Raw genomic sequence first — 20,614 nt, 5'->3', positions numbered from 1 at the left:
TCTGATAAGTCCTGGCGGCTGTTCTAACAACCGTAACAATGCTGGTTACAATTCCAATTTTATCCTCCAGAATCTCAAATATACTAATGGATGAAAAAAACTATTCTTTATAGATTTTTAAAAAATTGTATTTATTCATTCCATTAATTTAATTATATTACGAATAAGAATGGTGGGGTTGTCAATCCAAAGTTACAGCCAAAAGCTGTAAAAAAACTAAGTACCCTTTGTCCTCTGAAGGGGGATAAATGGGTAAAAAAAGACTACTGTAGACAAATCCATCGATAGGGACTGTCTGGGGCTAAATAGCAGCTTTGCTGACAGCACAAGCTTTCAACGACACCTGTCTTTCTGTCATCCTCGCTCTTTCACACGCATACATATATTTACCGGTAAACCAGCTCTAGGAAATAGCCCAGCGAGCACACAACATTGTCACTGATGTTAGCTAGAAACATTGATCAAGAACACCCAAGGCGCGCCCATGTTATTTGCCAAACCTGTGTGACAAAACTGATCAGTTTACAGTGCGAGTTATAATATTTGGTTACGGTCTAAGAAGATGCTTAGTCACTTCCCGTCTTCCAGGGGACTGTCAGTGAAAGAAAACCGGCACTTCTCTGCAGCTCTAAACATGCTAATTTAATTTCAGCCATCCATAACATGATATAGGCTAGACAACAATGATTCATTTAGCATTTTACCTATTTAGACCCATTGATGCTGTGTTATTCACACACTACTGGCCCATATTTGTAGTGCAAGCCAAGGCAAGGCCAATATTAGCATAATGCTGTATTCTACAGCTCTAGACAGCAGCCACACAGTAGTAGACACCTGTCTCAGGCCTATCCAGATGAACAGCACAGTAACCCAGAGCCCCTGACTAATCAAGATGTGACAGTGACACACAATCACATCATGTGATCAACTCACCGTTAGTTCATGTAATGGTAAATGTTCCACCAGCATGCTGTCAGCGAGTTGGACAGCCATGGTTGGGGCACATCACAAAATTGTGTGTTTGGGCTTACTGTCAGGGCTGTGACGAAACCAGTATCGCAATATTTTTCCATGGCAAAAATTCAAACATGAAGCAGATTAAACTTTTTGGTCCTTCAAAAACCTGTATGTAAAATACTGTGTGCTATAGCTTGCAAAATAAATACATGTGACTCTGGATGACAACATAATGATGTTTGTTTCCAACATTAGGGCTGTTTTCCTGGAGAAGTAAAATCCGCTTCGTGTTGTGTTTCCTTGCCACGATACCAACGAGTATCGCGATACTGGTAACTTCCCGGCCCTACTTATTGTCACAACAAACAATGTCATTTCCATCACAGGTTCAAACATGCAAACAGTTTAGGCCTCAATGTCACAATGACCAGTGGTCTACTGTAAACTTCATTTTTTTGGAGCACGATTGAGTAGAATGATTAAGAAGACAATGCCTGCAACACTGTTAAGTTCCATAAACTGAAATATCCTCTTAGGAGGGAGTCGCCTCATGGATGAAGAGAGTACCACTATCCCTGGCTCCTACCGATATAGGGTGATCCCCTATTCTCTATGTAGCGCAGTACTTTTGACCTGGGAACAATATGGAGCCATAGTACTTGGCCGCATTCACTAGGACAATTAAGGGGAGACTCACCGTCTCCCTGCAGTCCACACACAATTAGCACAATAACTGGAATCACCTATATAAAACAAACTGTGTGTATGACTGAACTTCAGAAAAACTTAGCGACGACTGACATCTACACAAAGCACGGGCTTATATATGGTGGTCAGAACTGTTGCTCTGCTGCTAAGGCGAGCAAGATGCCTTATGCTGGTGGGGTGGGGACTTGTGTTCTCTTTGTTTTAATTTAGATTTTTATTTTATGTACAAAGGTATATATATGACCATTTATGATTTTTCAATGCCGATACCGATTATTGGAGGACCATAAAAGCCGATACCGATTAATCGGCCAATGTTTTATTTATTTGTAATAATGACAATTACAATACTGAATGAACACTTATTTTAACTTAATATAATACATCAATAAAATCAATTTAGCCTCAAGTAAATAATGAAACATGTTCAATTTGGTTTAAATAATGCAAAAACAAAGTGTTGGAGAAGAAAGTAAAAGTGCAATATGTTCCATGTAAAATATGTGCCATGTAAGAAAGCTAACATTTCAGTTCCTTGCTCAGAACATGAGAACATATGAAAGCTGGTGGTTCCTTTTAACATGAGTCTTCAATATTCCCAGGTAAGAAGTTTTAGGTTGTAATTATTATAGGAATTATAGGACTATTTCCCTCTATACCATTTGTATTTCATTAAACTTTGACTATTGGATGTTCTTATAGGCACTTTAGTATTGCCAGTGTAACAGTATAGCTTCCGTCCCTCTCCTCGCTCATCCCTGGGCTCGAACCAGCAACACAACAACAGTTACACGAGCCTCATCTCGGGAGTTGATAGGCTTGATGTCATAAACAGCGCAATGCTTGACACACAACGAAGAGCTGCTGGCAAAACGCACGAAAGTGCTTCTTGAATGAATGTTTACGCGCCTGCTTCTGCCTACCACCACTCAGTCAGATACTTGTATGCTCAGCCAGATTATATGCAACGCAGGAAACGCTAGATAATATCTAGTAATATCATCAACCATGTGAACTAGTGATTATGATTGTTTGCTAGCTAGCAACTTACCTTGGTTTACTGCATTCGTTTAACTCCTTGTGGAGTGCAACGAGAGAGAGGCAGGTCGTTATTGCGTTGGACTAGTTAAGGTTGCAAGATTGGATCCCCCGAGAGAATTATTTATTTCAGCTTTTATTTCTTTCATCACATTTAGAATGGGTCAGAAGTTTACAGACCCTCAATTTGTATTTGATAGCATCACCTTCAAATTGTTTAACTTCCACAAGCTTCTCACAATATGGTGGGTGAAATTCGGCCCATTCCTCCTGACAGAGCTGGTGTAACCGAGTCAGATTTGTAGGCCTCCTTGCTCGCACATGCTTTTTCAGTTCTGTCCACAAATGTTCTATAGGACTGAGGTCAGGGCTTTGTGATGGCAACTCCAATACATTGACTTTGTTGTCCTTAAGCCATTCTGCCACAACTTTGGAAGCATGCTTGGGGTCATTGTCCATTTGGAAGACCCATTTGCAACCAAGCTTTAACTTCCTGACTGATGTCTTGAGATGTTGCTTCAATATAGCCACAATTTTCCTTCCTCATGGTGCCATCTATTTTGTGAAGTGCACCAGTCCCTCCGCAAGAAGGCACCCAATAACATGATGCTGCCACCCTGTGCTTCACGGTTGGGATGGTATTCTTCGGCTTGCAAGCCTCCCCTTTTTCCTCCAAACATTACGATGGTCATTATGGCCAAACAGTTCTATTTTTGTTTCATCAGAACAGAGCACATGTCTCCAAAGAGTACAATCTTTGTCCCCATGTGCAGATTGCAAAACTGTAGTCTGGATTTTTTATGGCGGTTTTGGAGCAGTGCCTTCTTCCTTGCTGAGCAGCCTTTCAGGTTATGTCGATATAGGATTCATTTTTACTGTGGATATAGATACATTTGTACCTGTTTCCTCCAGCATCTTCACAAGGTCCTTTGCTGTTGTTCTGCACTTTTCACACCAAAGTAGGTTTGTCACTAGGAGACAGAACACGCCTCCTTCCTGAGCTGGATGATGCCTGCGTGGTCCCATGGTGTTTATAGTTGCGTACTATTGTTTGTACAGATGAACGTTGCACCTTCAGGTGTTTGGAAATTGGTCCCAAGGATGAACCAGACTTGTGGAGGTCTACAATTTCTTTTCTGAGGTATTGGCTAATTTATTTTGATTTTCCCATGATGTCAAGCAAAGAGGCAATGAGTTTGAAGGTAGGCCTTGAAATACATCCACAGGTACACCTCCAATTGACTCAAATTATATCAATTAGCCTATCAGAAGCTTCTAAAGCCACGACACAATTTCTTGAATTTCTCCTGATGTTTAAAAGTACAGTCAACTTATTGTATGTAAACTTCTCACCCACTGGAATTATGATACAGTAAATTATAAATGAAATAATCCATCTATTACAGGGGCTGAGTCACTGGCTTACTGGGGCTCTCTCATGCCGTCCCTGGAGGGGGTGCGTCACCTGAGTGGGTTGATTCACTGATGTGGTCATCCTGACTGGGTTGGCGCCCCCCCTTGGGTTGTGCCATGGCGGAGATCTTTTTGGGCTATACTCAGCCTTGTCTCAGGATGGTAAGTTGGTGGTTGAAGATGCTTTGGCAAAGTGGGTGGGGTTATATCCTTCCTATTTGGCCCTGTCCGGGGGTGTCCTCGGATGGGGCCACAGTGTCTCCTGACCCCTCCTGTCTCAGCCTCCAGTATTTATGCTGCAGTAGTTTATGTATCGGGGGGCGAGGGTCAGTTTGTTATATCTGGAGTACTTCTACAGTCCTATTCGGTGTCCTGTGTGAATCTAAGTGTGCGTTCTCTAATTCTCTGTCAGGGGACCTGAGCCCTAGGACCATGCCCCAGGACTACCTGACATGATGACTCCTTGCTGTCTCCAGTCCACCTGACCGTGCTGCTGCTCCAGTTTCAACTGTTCTGCCTTATTATTATTCGACCATGCTGATCATTTATGAACATTTGAACATCTTGGCCATGTTCTGTTATAATCTCCACCCGGCACAGCCAGAAGAGGACTGGCCACCCCACATAGCCTGGTTCCTCTCTAGGTTTCTACCTAGGTTTTGGCCTTTCTAGGGAGTTTTTCCTAGCCACCGTGCTTCTACACCTGCATTGCTTGTTGTTTGAGGTTTAAGGCTGGGTTTCTGTACAGCACTTTGAGATATCAGCTGACGCATCACCGGGGGCAAACTACCTGCCCTCCAGGACACCTACACCACCCGATGTTACAGGAAGGCCATCAAGATCATCAAGGACAACAACCACCCGAGCCACTGCCTGTTCACCCCTCTATCATCCAGAAGGCGAGGTCAGTACAGGTGCATCAAAGCTGGGACCGAGAGACTGAAAAACAGCTTCTATCTCAAGGCCATCAGACTGTTAAACAGCAACCACTACCATTGAGTGGCTGCTGCCAACACACTGACTCAACTCCAGCCACTTTAATCATGGGAATTGATGGGAAATGATGTAAAATATATCACTAGTCACTTTAAACAATGATACCTAATATAATGTTTACATACCCTACATTATTCATCTCATATGTGTACGTATATACTGTACTCTATATCATCCACTGCATCCTTATGTAATACATGTATCACTAGCCACTTTAACTATGCCACTTTGTTTACATACTCATATGTATATACTGTACTCGATACCATCTACTGTATCTTGCTATGCTGCTCTGTACCATCACTCATTCATATATTTTTATGTACATATTCTTTATCCCCTTACACTTGTGTATAAAACAGTAGTTTTGGAATTGTTAGTTAGATTACTTGTTGGTTATTACTGCATTGTCGGAACTAGAAGCATAAGCATTTCATTACACTCGCATTAACATCTGCTAACCATGTGTATGTGACAAATAAAATTTGATGTACGAAGGGCTATATAAATAAATTTTATCTGTAAACAATTGTTGGAAAAATTACATGGGACATGCACAAAGTAGACTTGGCAAAACTATAGTTTGTTAACAAGAAATGTGAAGTGGTTGAAAAACAAGTTTTAATGACTCCAACCTTAATGTATGTAAACTTCTGACGTCAACTGTGTGTGTAATATATATATGGCAGGGATCCATCATGGGTTATTACACTGGATGGTGAACTAGGCTATACAATGCACAAGAAACAGTAATGACAGGACGTTTCATGTCTTTGAGACTTAGGTCTCGGGTCGCTCAAATTATAGATATCTAATGTGCAAATATTTAGGCTTGAGTGATGAAATGCCAAATGTTAAGCCTAAATGTCCACCATATTCTAATTTAACATGTAGTTAATGGAAGTTCAATCAGGAAGTCCTGATCCGAATGAATCTTCTTGCATTAAACTTTGGTTCAGTTGTACAACGTCATTTACATTACTTCCTTAATCATGGGCACAGCGGGAACGTTCTATTTGTTTACAAATGGTCTCATCAACAGCACAACTTCATGTCACTCCTCCTCCTCTATCAATTAACCATGTGTGAAATGCCAGTCACTTATTATCCTCTAGCCAATGAGCCGCAGGAAAATAATGCAATTTCACCATGCTTTCTAATAGACCAACAGGCATAGCTGTTTAATTATCACCTTCCTCTCTTCACTCATGGGTGGAAATCACGAGAAATACATTTAAGCTAATGGTTACCCCTCATCCCCCTCCACCCAAACCCACCAGCTGAAGGTCCCGTCATTTGAACCTGCTTCAAGCTGTGCGGGTTCTGATGCCAGCTGCCCATCAAAGGGCTAACTTCCATCCCCCAAAATGTATATTTTAATCAACTGTAATATTTGCATTCAGTTGCTGTTGTTCATTGGGGCGGCAGGTAGCCTAGTGGTTAGAGCTTTGGACTAGTAACCAAAAAGTTCGAATCTGTCGTTCCTCCCCTGAACAAGGCAGTTAACCTACTGTTCCTAGGCCATCATTGAAAATAAGGATTTGTTCTGAACTGACTTGCCTAGTTAAATGAAAGTACAACATTTTTTTTATTCAGTTAGGCTCTAAGGCTCTCCTCTATGTAAACCTGCATACACCCCCCCCCCCCTTGTACTTTCTCCTCTCTCCAATAGTAAAATAAGTCAACAAAATCAGAAGTGGTTAGAGCAGTTATTTCCATGGCTGCCATAGAGATCCAATAAATGGCTGGACCTGATTCAAGCCCATCACATAGAACGATGTTGCATGCTTCAACCACATAAAGAGCCAGAAGGTATTAGCAATTGCACCCTCCTTCTCATACTTAATGTTTCCGGAAGCACGGTAGATAAAAAGTACGATCCACATGAACCATAATACAATTCATTAAACGTAATGCACAGAGGAGCTCTCAAAAGGCAAGCCAGGAGAGGGAAGTGTTCTTGTTTGCAATGAAATTGAATGCGTGCCAGTGTTAAATTAATTTGCTCCACATTTTCCTAACACGGCATCATGCATGTCCAGAAAACATCCCCAGGGGGACAGTGTTCCAGGAATATTCCAATAGTCAACAGCTAGGGCTAGGCCATAAAAGGAAAACAGTCCAGTCCCAACTTCAACTGTAAAAATAGGAAGAGACAGTAAAATAAAGTCAGAAAAGATAGCCCTAAACGACCTATGACTACAACAGCAAGTTTCAGTCTTTTCTTGTTGAGTACAATTGAAGACCTTGAAGTCGATCACAATGAGGCTTAGTCTGAGACTGGTCAATTTTATAAATACATTTTTTAAATTATTTTTTCATTTTGAATTGTGTGCTTGTTGACATTTACTGCATCGATTGACAGAAACATAAGCATTCCGCTGCACCCGCCATAACACCTGCTAAACAGTGTACGTGACCAATAAAATGTGATTTGGTTCACATTTCTAGAAAGAAACAAACGTCAGCTGCATGAACTGACAGCAACTGCTTGAACCCAGGGGCCACGTTTGATGATATATCAGCACTAATAGGAATCTACTATATGCATTGCAACAAAGTAAACAATTGGACTGTAGGCCTATCTGAGAACTTAAGCCCACACTGCCTGGTGCATTCTTTTCAGCTAACTGGCTGCAACCAAAGCACATTTACTGTAAACATTGACAGCATCCCTGTCTGCCTCATAATACAACTAGTTAGCTAATAGGCTAGCATTATATAAACAATGCATCCGGGCATTACAACCGGTTTGGTAATCCTGGCTTTTCACTTCGCCCATCATATTAGTGCTGTACATCCACAGGCCTAAACTAAATCACGATGACTGCGTTTACACAGGTAGCCCAATTTTAATATGTTGTTTCATTCATTGGTATTTTGGCCAATCAGATCCGCTCTGAAAATGATCTGATGTTTAAAGATCTGATTGGTCAAAATACCAATTATTGTAGAAAAGCTCCGAATTGGGCTGCCTGTGAAAACGCAGCCGACGGGCGTCGCATTAGTTCGATGCACCTTGCCTACTCCACTTGATGAAATTATCAGAATGGCTACATCACATGGTATTCTCGTTTACAGCGCTGTTCCCAGATGACTTTGTTGCGTAGATGTATCTACAGCAAATGTCTCACAGCCAGTGTTGTCATTCGGTTAATGATGAATAGGCCCAGTATCACTAATTACAAATCAACAGCACAGCTAATTCGAAGATGAAAAGGGGAGCAGGTTGCACGAATGTCGAGACGTTTGGCTAGTTAAATTATCTAACGTTTCATGACAGATTGTTATTGCGTTTCGAAACGAAACTATAAGAGGATAGCAAGCCAACACTGGCGACTACCTACATTTTGCTAGCCCACGGGTAAAAATAAAAACCTAGACAATAGCAGATTTAGCTATCCATTCATCATTTCGAGAAAGTTGTAGAACAAGCATTTCACGCCTCGCGTCAACATTGTAGCTGAAAATCTAGGCGAACATCGTAATCAGATTTTTTTTAAACCAACTGACATTTAATCCCCAAAGTGTTGTCATCATACTCCAAAAATATATTGCAGTATTTTAGTTATTGATAGGCGTTAAGGCACACCATCTTTGTTAATTTAGTAAATAACGGCTGTTCAAATAGCTACGTTAACGTTACTAGACACTAGGTAGCTACTGCAAGTTGTTAGCTAGCTTGTTTATACTGCTAAAAATGAGAAGCAATTTAGCTAATAATTCCCAAATAAAAAGCAACCTTACCTTTTTTAGTACGTGTACCTTTAACCAAGCAAAACAGTGTAGTTAACGTTGATATATTATTCAACGCCAATCCCCGTTGAATTGATGTTTCGCTTTCGAAACCCTGCTGCCTCCTCCGATGTGAAACGTCCAGTTAGTAAGATTCTGAGCAGCTTTTCACGAAATTGCGAGAACTACAGTGACTGGCGTCATCTCACGATATTGTCATGTGCGGGAATCACCAAACCTAACACAAATGTACATGTTATTTTAATTGATAACAAATGACATTCACCGTTGAGTGAGCAGTAGTAACATGTTTTGATGTCAATACAATATGACTATGTTAAGACAAACTGTGACGCATCCATTTGGGTGTCAGCGTCCTACCTTTACAATAAACAGAGTGGTGTGTACTGTACTACCCATGAATATAAAACATACATTCACACACATTTTTAAAAGAAAGTAGTCACAATTGCTTGCGGTCAACTTTTTAATATGAAACCACAGGTTTGTTTTACATACATCAACTGTCAGCATTTATTTTACTGTGTTGGAAGCACCATTTTGCATTAAAGTATATTGAATTTGCTTTCCAGGAAATTATGGCTAAAATAGTTATTTACTTATACACAACATTACAAAATGTTCCATTTTACAAAAGTATTACCTGACTCAATTGACATACATGTACACTGTTATGTCTTGTTCCCTCTAGTCTAGTATAAAGCATTTCGGTGTAAAACACTTGCACATTTAGTTACATTAAAATAAGGGTCCATAGTCCCCATTTCCCAACATGACATTATTTCATAAAGAAAATGGGGTTAAATTGACTGTGTTAAATCATTGCCACTTTACTCCATGGATTTCCATCTCCATGGTTACTTCAATATGTGCAGCTGAACTTTTATGTCTTGGAATAATATTTCTCCATCAACTTTCCACTAGCCAATATCTCCGTTCCCTGTCACCTTGTCTCTTGCCCCGTCTGATGTCGGACAGTGTCCCATACATCCAGCATAGTGTGGTGGTTACTGGTGGTGTCGACTCCTCATAAGGTTGTCCAGTTCTGTCTTGTTGATGGTGCCGTAAGCCTGAGAGTAGCTGCCTAGTTTGGCACGGGGATCCCCGGCAGCCGCCATGTTGGCGTGACACTGGAAAACCTTCTTACTGAACCTGGGAGGAGGGGGCCGTGCCTCTCGTGACTGAGACTGGGACCGCTGGTTCTATATTTACCCCCCAAAAGGACCAGATGGAGAGAAAATCTGGGTTAGAGGGGGTAAATATGTGACAATACAAGTCCTGTCCAATAACAAGAAGTAGTAGGATTCACTCCACAGCAGCTGAGTTCCCTGTTCCCAACAGGGTGATAATGAAACAATGGGAAAGGACATTATAGAAGATGATTTATGTATGGCATTGACATAAAACCTTAATAGTGGCAGCAGCCACAGTATATGAGATCATAGAGTATGACCGTGTTAATACAGCCCACTCACCAGGTGTGCAGAGGTGACACACATCCCTGAGGACACAGAGGGATCGTCTCTGCGGACAAGTGGGTTGTTCTGAGGGTGGGAGAGGGTCAGGGAGAAGGAACGGGTACGACTGACAGGGGCTGAGCGACCACGCTGCAGAATCTGCTCCATAGACTGACAGATGGGGAGAGAGACATTATTACATATCTTTTCCCCCCATGCATTGTATATTTTTCACTGGACACTGCAAATAACTTGTGCTGTGTAGTGATGATCAACACAATGTTTGATAAATCAAGAGTCTCTGTCTAATACATTTAACTAAACATGCTTGTCTATCCAGTAATCTGTATTTTAGATATTCAAGGTGTCCACTGAATGTTGCTAGACCTCAGTCTGAATTTTAGTTTAATCCATTCCATTGTATTCTGGTATTAACAAGTGACGCTGCAACTAATCACTGAAGATCCTAGAACAAGGATCAAGGACACACTGATTACTTGCACAAACGCATAGGGTACACATATTACATCATGTATCTTAAGAGGATATAAACTGGGTAATTTATTCTGCAACAATCTTTTTGATTTGTTGCTGATTATTGTTCCCACTTGAATTGTATTAAACACAATTTATTGCATCTGTTGTAACTGAACTCGTTCCTGGGATCTGAGTTTTTCTGATAACTGTTGTACTTACAACAGTGTTGCAAATACCGCCCTCTGCTGGCGGTACAGTTACATTTTCATTACTCATCTGTCCCTCCAGTTCCCTGCTGGCAGTACCGGAGCGAAAATAGTGAGGTGGTCCAGCCAGATTTCGAACAAAACCATCTGCATGAGAGAAATATAAGATAGTATGTGTCTGTGTGTATGAAGTATGAAGGTGTGTGAATATGGGGGACCAAATGAAATAAAAATGGATTTGTCACTTACATACAAGCCCGGAGGGGATGGCTGCTGTTTTACCGCCTCCTAAACAATTGTGCAATTTTGTGTGTAAGTGTACTCACTGGCAACGTGTGTGATGGGATTATATGTAGTCTTTCCCATGACAGGGCTAGCTGCAGGGCTGGACCTCTCCAGGGACGGCTGGGTGGACACAGGTACTGGTGTAGGTACGGTGATAACTGGACGAGCAGCCTGGTGTTCTGTCTTATCATGAGGGGATTTGACCCTAAGGTCCCCTCCACCATTACCAGACACTGGCTCCAGCCCTCCTTTATCCTTCCCAGTGGGCCTTTCCCTCCCACGGTCTCCACTGTCACACCTAGACCCTGACCTAGAGACAGGCTCCTCTTTCTTCCTCGGCCTGGGCATGACATGACGTGGCATTCTCCTTGTGGTCCTTTTCTCTAGAATCATCTTTTTCACAGGACAGATGAAAAAGTCACAGTATCTACAATCATTTTTATCTGTCATTCATTCATTCATGAACTGAACACCTGTCTCATGTTCTGTTTGGTTCGCTTACGGTGGACCATTACTGCCAAGTTTTTAACAGTTGCAAATACAGTGTTAAAATAATTCCTTTCAGGGGATTATGACTGTGTGTATATACACTGCTCAAAAAAATAAAGGGAACACTAAAACAACACAATGTAACTCCAAGTCAATCACACTTCTGTGAAATCAAACTGTCCCCTTAGGAAGCAACACTGATTGACAATACATTTCACATGCTGTTGTGCAAATGGAATAGACAACAGGTGGAAATTATAGGCAATTAGCAAGACACCCCCAATAAAGGAGTGGTTCTGCAGGTGGTGACCACAGACCACTTCTCAGTTCCTATGCTTCCTGGCTGATGTTTTGGTCACTTTTGAATGCTGGCGGTGCTTTCACTCTAGTGGTAGCATGAGACGGAGTCTACAACCCACACAAGTGGCTCAGGTAGTGCAGCTCATCCAGGATGGCACATCAATGCGAGCTGTGGCAAGAAGGTTTGCTGTGTCTGTCAGCGTAGTGTCCAGAGCATGGAGGCGCGACCAGGAGACAGGCCAGTACATCAGGAGACGTGGAGGAGGCCAACAACCCAGCAGCAGGACCGCTACCTCCGCCTTTGTGCAAGGAGGAGCAGGAGGAGCACTGCCAGAGCCCTGCAAAATGACCTCCAGCAGGCCACAAATGTGCATGTGTCTGCTGAAACAGACTCAATGAGGGTGGTATGAGGGCCCGACGTCCACAGGTGGGGGTTGTGCTTACAGCCCAACACCGTGCAGGACGTTTGGCATTTGCCAGAGAACACCAAGATTGGCAAATTCGCCACTGGCGCCTTTGGCTCTTCACAGATGAAAGCAGATTCACACTGAGCACATGTGACAGACGTGACAGAGTCTGGAGACGCTCTGCTGCCTGCAACATCCTCCAGCATGACCGATTTGGCGGTGGGTCAGTCATGGTGTGGGGTGGCATTTCTTTGGGGGGCCGCACAGCACTCCATGTGCTCGCCAGAGGTAGCCTGACTGCCATTAGGTACCGAGATGAGATCCTCAGACCCCTTGTGAGACCATATGCTGGTGCGGTTGGCCCTGGGTTCCTCCTAATGCAAAACAATGCTAGACCTCATGTGGCTGGAATGTGTCAGCAGTTCCTGCAAGAGGAAGACATTGATGCTATGGACTGGCCCGCCCGTTCCCCAGACCTGAATCCAATTGAGCACATCTAGGACATCATGTCTCAATCCATCCACCAACACCACGTTGCACCACAGACTGTCCAGGACCACAGACCGTCCGCCACCTCATCAGGAGCATGCCCAGGCGTTGTAGGGAGGTCATAGGCCTCCTTCTCCTTTTCCCAAATCCGTTCAGCTGATGTTCTGAAAGAGCTGCAAAATCTGGACCCCGACAAATCAGCCAGGCTAGACAATCTGTACCCTTTCTTTCTAAAATTATCTGCCAAAATTGTTGCCACCCCTATTACTAGCCTGTTCAACCTACCTTTCGTGTCGTCTGAGATTCCCAAAGATTGGAAAGCAGCTGCGGTCATCCCCCTCTTCAAAGGGGGGGACACTCTTGACCCAAACTGCTACAGACCTATATCTATCCTATCATGCCTTTCTAAGGTCTTCGAAAGCCAAGTCAACAAACAGATTACCGACCATTTCGAATTTCACCATACCTTCTCTGCTATGCAATCTGGTTTCAGAGCTAGTCAAGGGTGCACCTCAGCCACGCTCAAGGTCCAAAACAATATCTTAACCGCCATCGATAAGAAACATTACTGTGCAGCCGTATTCATTGATCTGGCCAAGGCTTTCGACTCTGTCAATCACCACATCCTCATCGGCAGACTCGACAGCCTTGGTTTCTCAAATGATTGCCTCGCCTGGTTCACCAACTACTTCTCTGATAGAGTTCAGTGTGTCAAATCGGAGGGTCTGCTGTCCAGATCTCTGGCAGTCTCTATGGGGTGCCACAGGGTTCAATTCTTGGACCGACTCTCTTCTCTGTATACATCAATGAGGTCGCTCTTGCTGCTGGTGAGTCTCTGATCCACCTCTACACAGACGACACCATTCTGTATACTTCTGGCCCTTCTTTGGACACTGTGTTAACAACCCTCCAGGCAAGCTTCAATGCCATACAACTCTCCTTCCGTGGCCTCCAATTGCTCTTAAATACAAGTAAAACTAAATGCATGCTCTTCAACCAATCGCTACCTGCACCGACCCGCCTGTCCAACATCACTACTCTGGACGGCTCTGACTTAGAATACGTGGACAACTACAAATACTTAGGTGTCTGGTTAGACTGTAAACTCTCCTTCCAGACCCATATCAAACATCTCCAATCCAAGGTTAAATCTAGAATTGGCTTCCTATTTCGCAACAAAGCATCCTTCACGCATGCTGCCAAACATCCCCTTGTAAAACTGACCATCCTACCAATCCTCGACTTTGGCGATGTCATTTACAAAATAGCCTCCAATACCCTACTCAACAAATTGGATGCAGTCTATCACAGTGCAATCCGTTTTGTCACCAAAGCCCCATATACTACCCACCATTGCGACCTGTACGCTCTCGTTGGCTGGCCCTCGCTTCACACTCGTCGCCAAACCCACTGGCTCCATGTCATCTACAAGACCCTGCTAGGTAAAGTCCACCTTATCTCAGCTCGCTGGTCACCATAGCATCTCCCACCTGTAGCACACGCTCCAGCAGGTATATCTCTCTAGTCACCCCCAAAACCAATTCTTCCTTTGGCCGCCTCTCCTTCCAGTTCTCTGCTGCCAATGACTGGAACGAACTACAAAAATCTCTGAAACTGGAAACACATCTCCCTCACTAGCTTTAAGCACCAACTGTCAGAGCAGCTCACAGATTACTGCCCATCTATAATTTAGCCCAAACAACTACCTCTTTCCCTACTGTATTTAATGAATTTATTTATTTTGCTCCTTTGCACCCCATTAATTTTATTTCTACTTTGCACATTCTTCCATTGCAAATCTACCATTTCAGTGTTTTACTTGCTATATTGTATTTACTTTGCCACCATGGCCTTTCTTTGCCTTTACCTCCCTTATCTCACCTCATTTGCTCACATCGTATATAAACTTGTTTATACTGTATTATTGACTGATTGTTTGTTTTACTCCATGTGTAACTCTGTGTCGTTGTGTGTCAAACTGCTTTGCTTTATATTGGCCAGGTCGCAATTGTAAATGAGAACTTGTTCTCAACTTGCCTACCTGGTTAAATAAAGGTGAAAAAAAATAGCTGACAAGGAACAAATCTGTCGTTCTGCCACTGAACAGGCAGTTAACCCGCTGTTCCTAGGCCGTCATTGAAAATAAGAATTTGTTCTTAACTGACTTGCCTAGTTAAATAAAGGTCAAATAAATAAATAAAATAAATACAGGCACGTGGAGGCCACACACACTACCGAGCCTCATTTTGACTTGTTTTAAGGACATTACATCAAAGTTGGATCAGCCTGTAGTGTGGTTTTCCACTTTAATTTTGAGTGTGACTCCAAATCCAGACCTCCATGGGTTGATAAATTTGATCTCCAGTGATCATTTTTGTGTGATTTTGTTGTCAGCACATTCAACTATGAAAAGACAAAAGTATTTAATAAGAATATTTCATTCATTCAGATCTAGGATGTGTCATTTTAGTGTTCCCTTTATTTTTTTGAGCAGTGTACATACAGTGGGGCAAAAAAATATTTAGTTAGCCACCAATTGTGCAAGTTCTCCCACTTAAAAAGATGAGAGAGGCCTGTAATTTTCATCATAGGTACACTTCAACGAAGACAGACAAAATGAGGGGGGAAAAAATCCAGAAAATCACATTGTAGGATATTTAATGAATTTATTTGCAAATTATGGTGGAAAATAAGTATTTGGTCAATAACAAAAGTTTCTCAATACTTTGTTATATACCCTTTCTTGGCAATGACAGAGGTCAAACGTTTTCTGTAAGTCTTCACAAGTTTTTCACACACTGTTGCTGGTATTTTGGCCCTTTCCTCCATGCAGATCTCCTCTAGATCAGTGATGTTTTGGGGTTGTTGCTGGGCAACACAGACTTTCAACTCCCTCCAAAGATTTTCTATGGGGTTGAGATCTGGAGACTGGCTAGGCCACTCCAGGACCTTGAAATGCTTCTTACAAAGCCACTCCTTCGTTGCCCGGGCGGTGTGTTTGGGATCATTGTCATGCTGACAGACCCAGCCACGTTTCATCTTCAATGCCCTTGCTGATGGAAGGAGGTTTTCACTCAAAATCTCACGATACATGGCCCCATTCCTTCTTTCCTTTACACGGATCATTCGTCCTGATCCATTCGCAGAAAAACAGCCCCAAAGCATGATGTTTCCACCCCCATGCTTCACAGTAGGTATGGTGTTCTTTGGATGCAACTCAGCATTCTTTGCCCTCCAAAAACGACGAGTTGAGTTTTTACCAAAAAGTAATATTTTGGTTTCATCTGACCATATGACATTCTCCCAATCTTCTTCTGGATCATCCAAATACTCTCTAGAAAACTTCAGACGGGCCTGTACATGTACTAGCTTAAGCAGGGGGACACGTCTGGCACTGCAAGATTTGAGTCCATGGCGGCGTAGTGTGTTTCTGATGGTAGGCTTTGTTACTTTGGTCCCAGCTCTCTGCAGGTCATTCACTAGGTCCCCTCGTGTGGTTCTGGGATTTTTGCTCACCATGGAGTTTGGAGTGTGACTGTTTGAGGTTGTGGACAGGTGTCTTTTATACTGATAACAAGTTCAAACAGGTGCCATTAATACAGGTAACGAGGACAAAGGAGCCTCTAAAGAAGAAGTTACAGGTCTGTGAGAGCCAGAAATCTTGCTTGTTTGTGGATTTCTTTTTCTCATTTTGTCTGTCATAGTTGAAGTGTACCTATGATGAAAATTACAGGCCTCTCATCTTTTTAAGTGGAAGAACTTGCACAAAACCCAACTAAATACTTTTTTGCCCCACTGTATGTATGTATGCATGCATACATGTATTATGTACAGTCCCTTGCGAAAGTATTCGGCCCCCTTGAACTTTGCGACCTTTTGCCACATTTCAGGCTTCAAACATAAAGATATAAAACTGTATTTTTTTGTGAAGAATCAACAACAAGTGGGACACAATCATGAAGTGGAACGACATTTATTGGATATTTCAAACTTTTTTAACAAATCAAAAACTGAAAAATTGGGCGTGCAAAATTATTCAGCCCCCTTAAGTTAATACTTTGTAGCGCCACCTTTTGCTGCAATTACAGCTGTAAGTCGCTTGGGGTATGTCTCTATCAGTTTTGCACATCGAGAGACTGAAATGTTTTCCCATTCCTCCTTGCAAAATAGCTCGAGCTCAGTGAGGTTGGATGGAGAGCATTTGTGAACAGCAGTTTTAAGTTCTTTCCACAGATTCTCGATTAGATTCAGGTCTGGACTTTGACTTGGCCATTCTAACACCTGGATATGTTTATTTTTGAACCATTCCATTGTAGATTTTGCTTTATGTTTTGGATCATTGTCTTGTTGGAAGACAAATCTCCGTCCCAGTCTCAGGTCTTTTGCAGACTCCATCAGGTTTTCTTCCAGAATGGTCCTGTATTTGGCTCCATCCATCTTCCCATCAATTCTAACCATCTTCCCTGTCCCTGCAGAAGAAAAGCAGGCCCAAACCATGATGCTGCCACCACCATGTTTGACAGTGGGGATGGTGTGGTCAGGGTGATGAGCTGTGTTGCTTTTACGCCAAACATGACGTTTTGCATTGTTGCCAAAAATTTAAATTTTGGTTTCATCTGACCAGAGCACCTTCTTCCACATGTTTGGTGTGTCTCCCAGGTGGCTTGTGGCAAACTTTAAACAACACTTTTTATGTATATCTTTAAGAAATGGCTTTCTTCTTGCCACTCTTCCATAAAGGCCAGATTTGCGCAATATACAACTGATTGTTGTCCTATGGACAGAGTCTCCCACCTCAGCTGTAGATCTCTGCAGTTCATTCAGAGTGATCATGGGCCTCTTGGCTGCATCTCTGATCAGTCTTCTCCTTGTATGAGCTGAAAGTTTAGAGGGACGGCCAGGTCTTGGTAGATTTGCAGTGGTCTGATACTCCTTCCATTTCAATATTATCGCTTGCACAGTGCTCCTTGGGATGTTTAAAGCTTGGGAAATCTTTTTGTATCCAAATCCGGCTTTAAACTTCTTCACAACAGTATCTCGGACATGCCTGTTGTGTTCCTTGTTCTTCATGATGCTCTCTGCGCTTTTAACGGACCTCTGATACTATCACAGTGCAGGTGCATTTATACGGAGACTTGATTACACACAGGTGGATTGTATTTATCATCATTAGTCATTTAGGTCAACATTGGATCATTCAGAGATCCTCACTGAACTTCTGGAGAGAGTTTGCTGCACTGAAAGTAAAGGGGCTGAATAATTTTGCACGCCCAATTTTTCAGTTTTTGATTTGTTAAAAAAGTTTGAAATATCCAATAAATGTCGTTCCACTTCATGATTGTGTCCCACTTGTTGTTGATTCTTCACAAAAAAAAATACAGTTTTATATCTTTGTTTGAAGCCTGAAATGTGGCAAAAGGTCGCAAAGTTCAAGGGGGCCGAATACTTTCGCAAGGCACTCACTGTATGTGTGTATGTGTGTATATGTGTATGTGTGTGTGTGTGTGTGTGTGTGTATGTGTGTATGTATGTATACACACACACAGTCATAATGAGACAGGTGTTCAGTTCATCATCCTCTCTCCCCTCAGTATTACCTCATACAGTTTATTACGGTACTGAACCACCGACAACTGGACATCATCATCCACAGGCAGGATCACATCAGAGTCCAGACCTGGCTCCTTGGCTGGGTTGTGGAATCTCCAGTGATATGAAGAGGAAAAACGTGAAGATGACAGCGCAACACAAATAGATGTATCCATTGTTAAATCCAAGACTAGCCATGCATACTGACTTAACAAATCGCACTACTCAGTAAAATTGTAACATAAACAAACAAAACGGAAAACACTTTGGCTGTATCATGAACGACACACTATTCCCAATATAGGGACCCTGGTCAAAAGTAGTGCACTATGTAGGGAACAGGGTGCCATTTAGGAAGCAGCCTACATACTGTATATATTAACATGTTTGTTGTGGATAGTTATCCTGTGTGTGTGTGTGTGTGTGTATCCTGTGTGTGTGTTTTTTTTCTCTCCTTCTCCCCTCACAGGTGAAAATCATCACTCCCCAATCAGTCAACAATCAATCATCAATCAGAAGACACACCTCCTCCTATTTCCTAACCTATCACAGTTCCTTCTCCATGGTTTAAAAACCCCATCATTTGTTTGTTCTAGAGCTCAATCTCTCTGTAAATGCCATGTCTGTAGGTCTCTGTGTTTCACTCTCGCTTTGTGTCGTAACCTCTCTTTTGTTTAAGCACCTCATAGCACTTTGTCATCACCTGTGAGTATTGTTTTTGGTTATGGTGTTTGTTTGTTGCTGGTGGGAAAAGGGGGAAACCAAGACAAGTCGCCCATGGGCATACACTACCCGTAGGTGAACTTTGTTAAATACACTAGTTAGAACTGGGCGGACCACCCACTGTATTTTTGGTTAGTTAGTTAGCTGTTGTTAAAGTAGGCTAGTCTAGCTTAGGGGTGTTTTTTAATACTTATTGTTTCTTTCCTTGGGTCCAGCTCAGCCCCTTTTCCTGCTCCCCCCCATTACCGTGTGTTTATAAATAAACCTGGAGTTTGACGGTAGATTTCTGTTGTCGTGGTTATTTCGTTCACATTTTTACTTTGTCACAATAATAATTTGCACGAGTTATGTTACGGGTCTCATTACCATCCCCCCTAGACTGTCGGGCCAAAAGGGATTCGTAACAATGCTTGAACATAAACCCCTTGTTTATAACAGAAATTACCAGCATTGGCATCACTAGAGAATTCACGCATTATGTCATCAAATAGCTTTGCTTGCTCTTTGGGCTAAAGGCTGGGTTACTCTAAAGCTCCTAGTGACAACTGCTGATTTAAAAAGGACTTCATAAAACACATTTGACTGGACATGATTGATAACCATGTATGAAATGGATGCTGGAGCACAAAAGCCTATATAAAGCTCCTATAAACATATTGCACTACATTTGAATGTATGAGATGTGCTGTATAAGGTACCTGGAGACGTAGAGGTGCTGCAGGGCCTGCTCAGCGGTCAGCCTCTTGTCTGGGTTGAACACCAGCAGGCGACGCACCAGGTCTAGGGCATCTGGGGGCACCGACGATTGCAGAAGATCCTCTAGAGGCACCTGGGGCCTGGACACAGACAAACACAGTGCAGCGCTGTGAATACATGTCTACAAATGTCTAGACAGCAGATTCAACACCTTTAAATAGTTTACTTCTGTTGGAACAAGTAGATTTCCACTATGACTTACTTCAATAGCATCCTCTGAATCACAGAGGCACCATACTCAGACCTGATCGAAAGTACGTCTGAAAAAGAAAATCACAACTAAGGTAATGATCAGTTGGTCAGTTAGGGGCATAACAACTTGATTCCTACAACCAAATAGCACACTAGTAATGATCTGTGAACCCTGCAGCGAGGACTTAATACTCACCCTCTGGGCTAGGGTGTGGAATTGCACTCATGATTTTCTCTATCTGGTTGATGGTGGAAGTTCCAGGGAAAAGGGGCTGCCCAAGTAGCATCTCTCCTAGGATACAACCTATACTCCACATGTCTACCCCCTTTGTGTATCTGTAGAGGAAATCAAAGAATTTTCCTGGACTGACTT

At 42.5% G+C, this 20,614-nt stretch overlaps 2 protein-coding genes across 5 annotated transcripts in view; both read right to left on the bottom strand.

The window, feature by feature from the left end:
* The window catches only part of grinaa (glutamate receptor, ionotropic, N-methyl D-aspartate-associated protein 1a (glutamate binding)), a 35,460-nt gene extending 26,224 nt beyond the window's left edge, over positions 1 to 9,236 (bottom strand). For 2 of the 3 annotated variants that reach the window (XM_064983071.1, XM_064983072.1), the window contains exon 1: positions 8,863 to 9,236. The gene's annotated coding sequence lies outside the window, so the exon portion shown is untranslated. The remainder of the gene's footprint in view (positions 1 to 8,862) is intronic. The other variant, XM_064983070.1, reaches the window with a different exon arrangement.
* A 67-nt stretch (positions 9,237 to 9,303) lies between these two features.
* The window catches only part of mapk15 (mitogen-activated protein kinase 15), a 21,552-nt gene continuing 10,241 nt past the window's right edge, over positions 9,304 to 20,614 (bottom strand). Inside the window, exons 7-14 of one of the 2 annotated variants that reach the window (XM_064983068.1) lie at positions 20,438 to 20,577; positions 20,252 to 20,309; positions 19,992 to 20,129; positions 18,579 to 18,684; positions 11,338 to 11,689; positions 11,025 to 11,158; positions 10,347 to 10,499; positions 9,304 to 10,073 (exon numbers count right to left, since the gene is read on the bottom strand). In XM_064983068.1, the coding sequence (XP_064839140.1) occupies positions 9,879 to 10,073; positions 10,347 to 10,499; positions 11,025 to 11,158; positions 11,338 to 11,689; positions 18,579 to 18,684; positions 19,992 to 20,129; positions 20,252 to 20,309; positions 20,438 to 20,577 (1,276 nt within the window). In that variant the 3' untranslated portion in view covers positions 9,304 to 9,878. The remainder of the gene's footprint in view (positions 10,074 to 10,346; positions 10,500 to 11,024; positions 11,159 to 11,337; positions 11,690 to 18,578; positions 18,685 to 19,991; positions 20,130 to 20,251; positions 20,310 to 20,437; positions 20,578 to 20,614) is intronic. The other variant, XM_064983069.1, reaches the window with a different exon arrangement.

This window comes from Oncorhynchus masou, chromosome 13 (assembly GCF_036934945.1).
Source record: "Oncorhynchus masou masou isolate Uvic2021 chromosome 13, UVic_Omas_1.1, whole genome shotgun sequence".
Taxonomy (NCBI): Eukaryota; Metazoa; Chordata; class Actinopteri; order Salmoniformes; family Salmonidae; genus Oncorhynchus; species Oncorhynchus masou.
The sequence above is the reverse complement of the archived record's forward strand: the minus strand, read 5'-3'. Positions and strand labels throughout refer to the sequence as shown.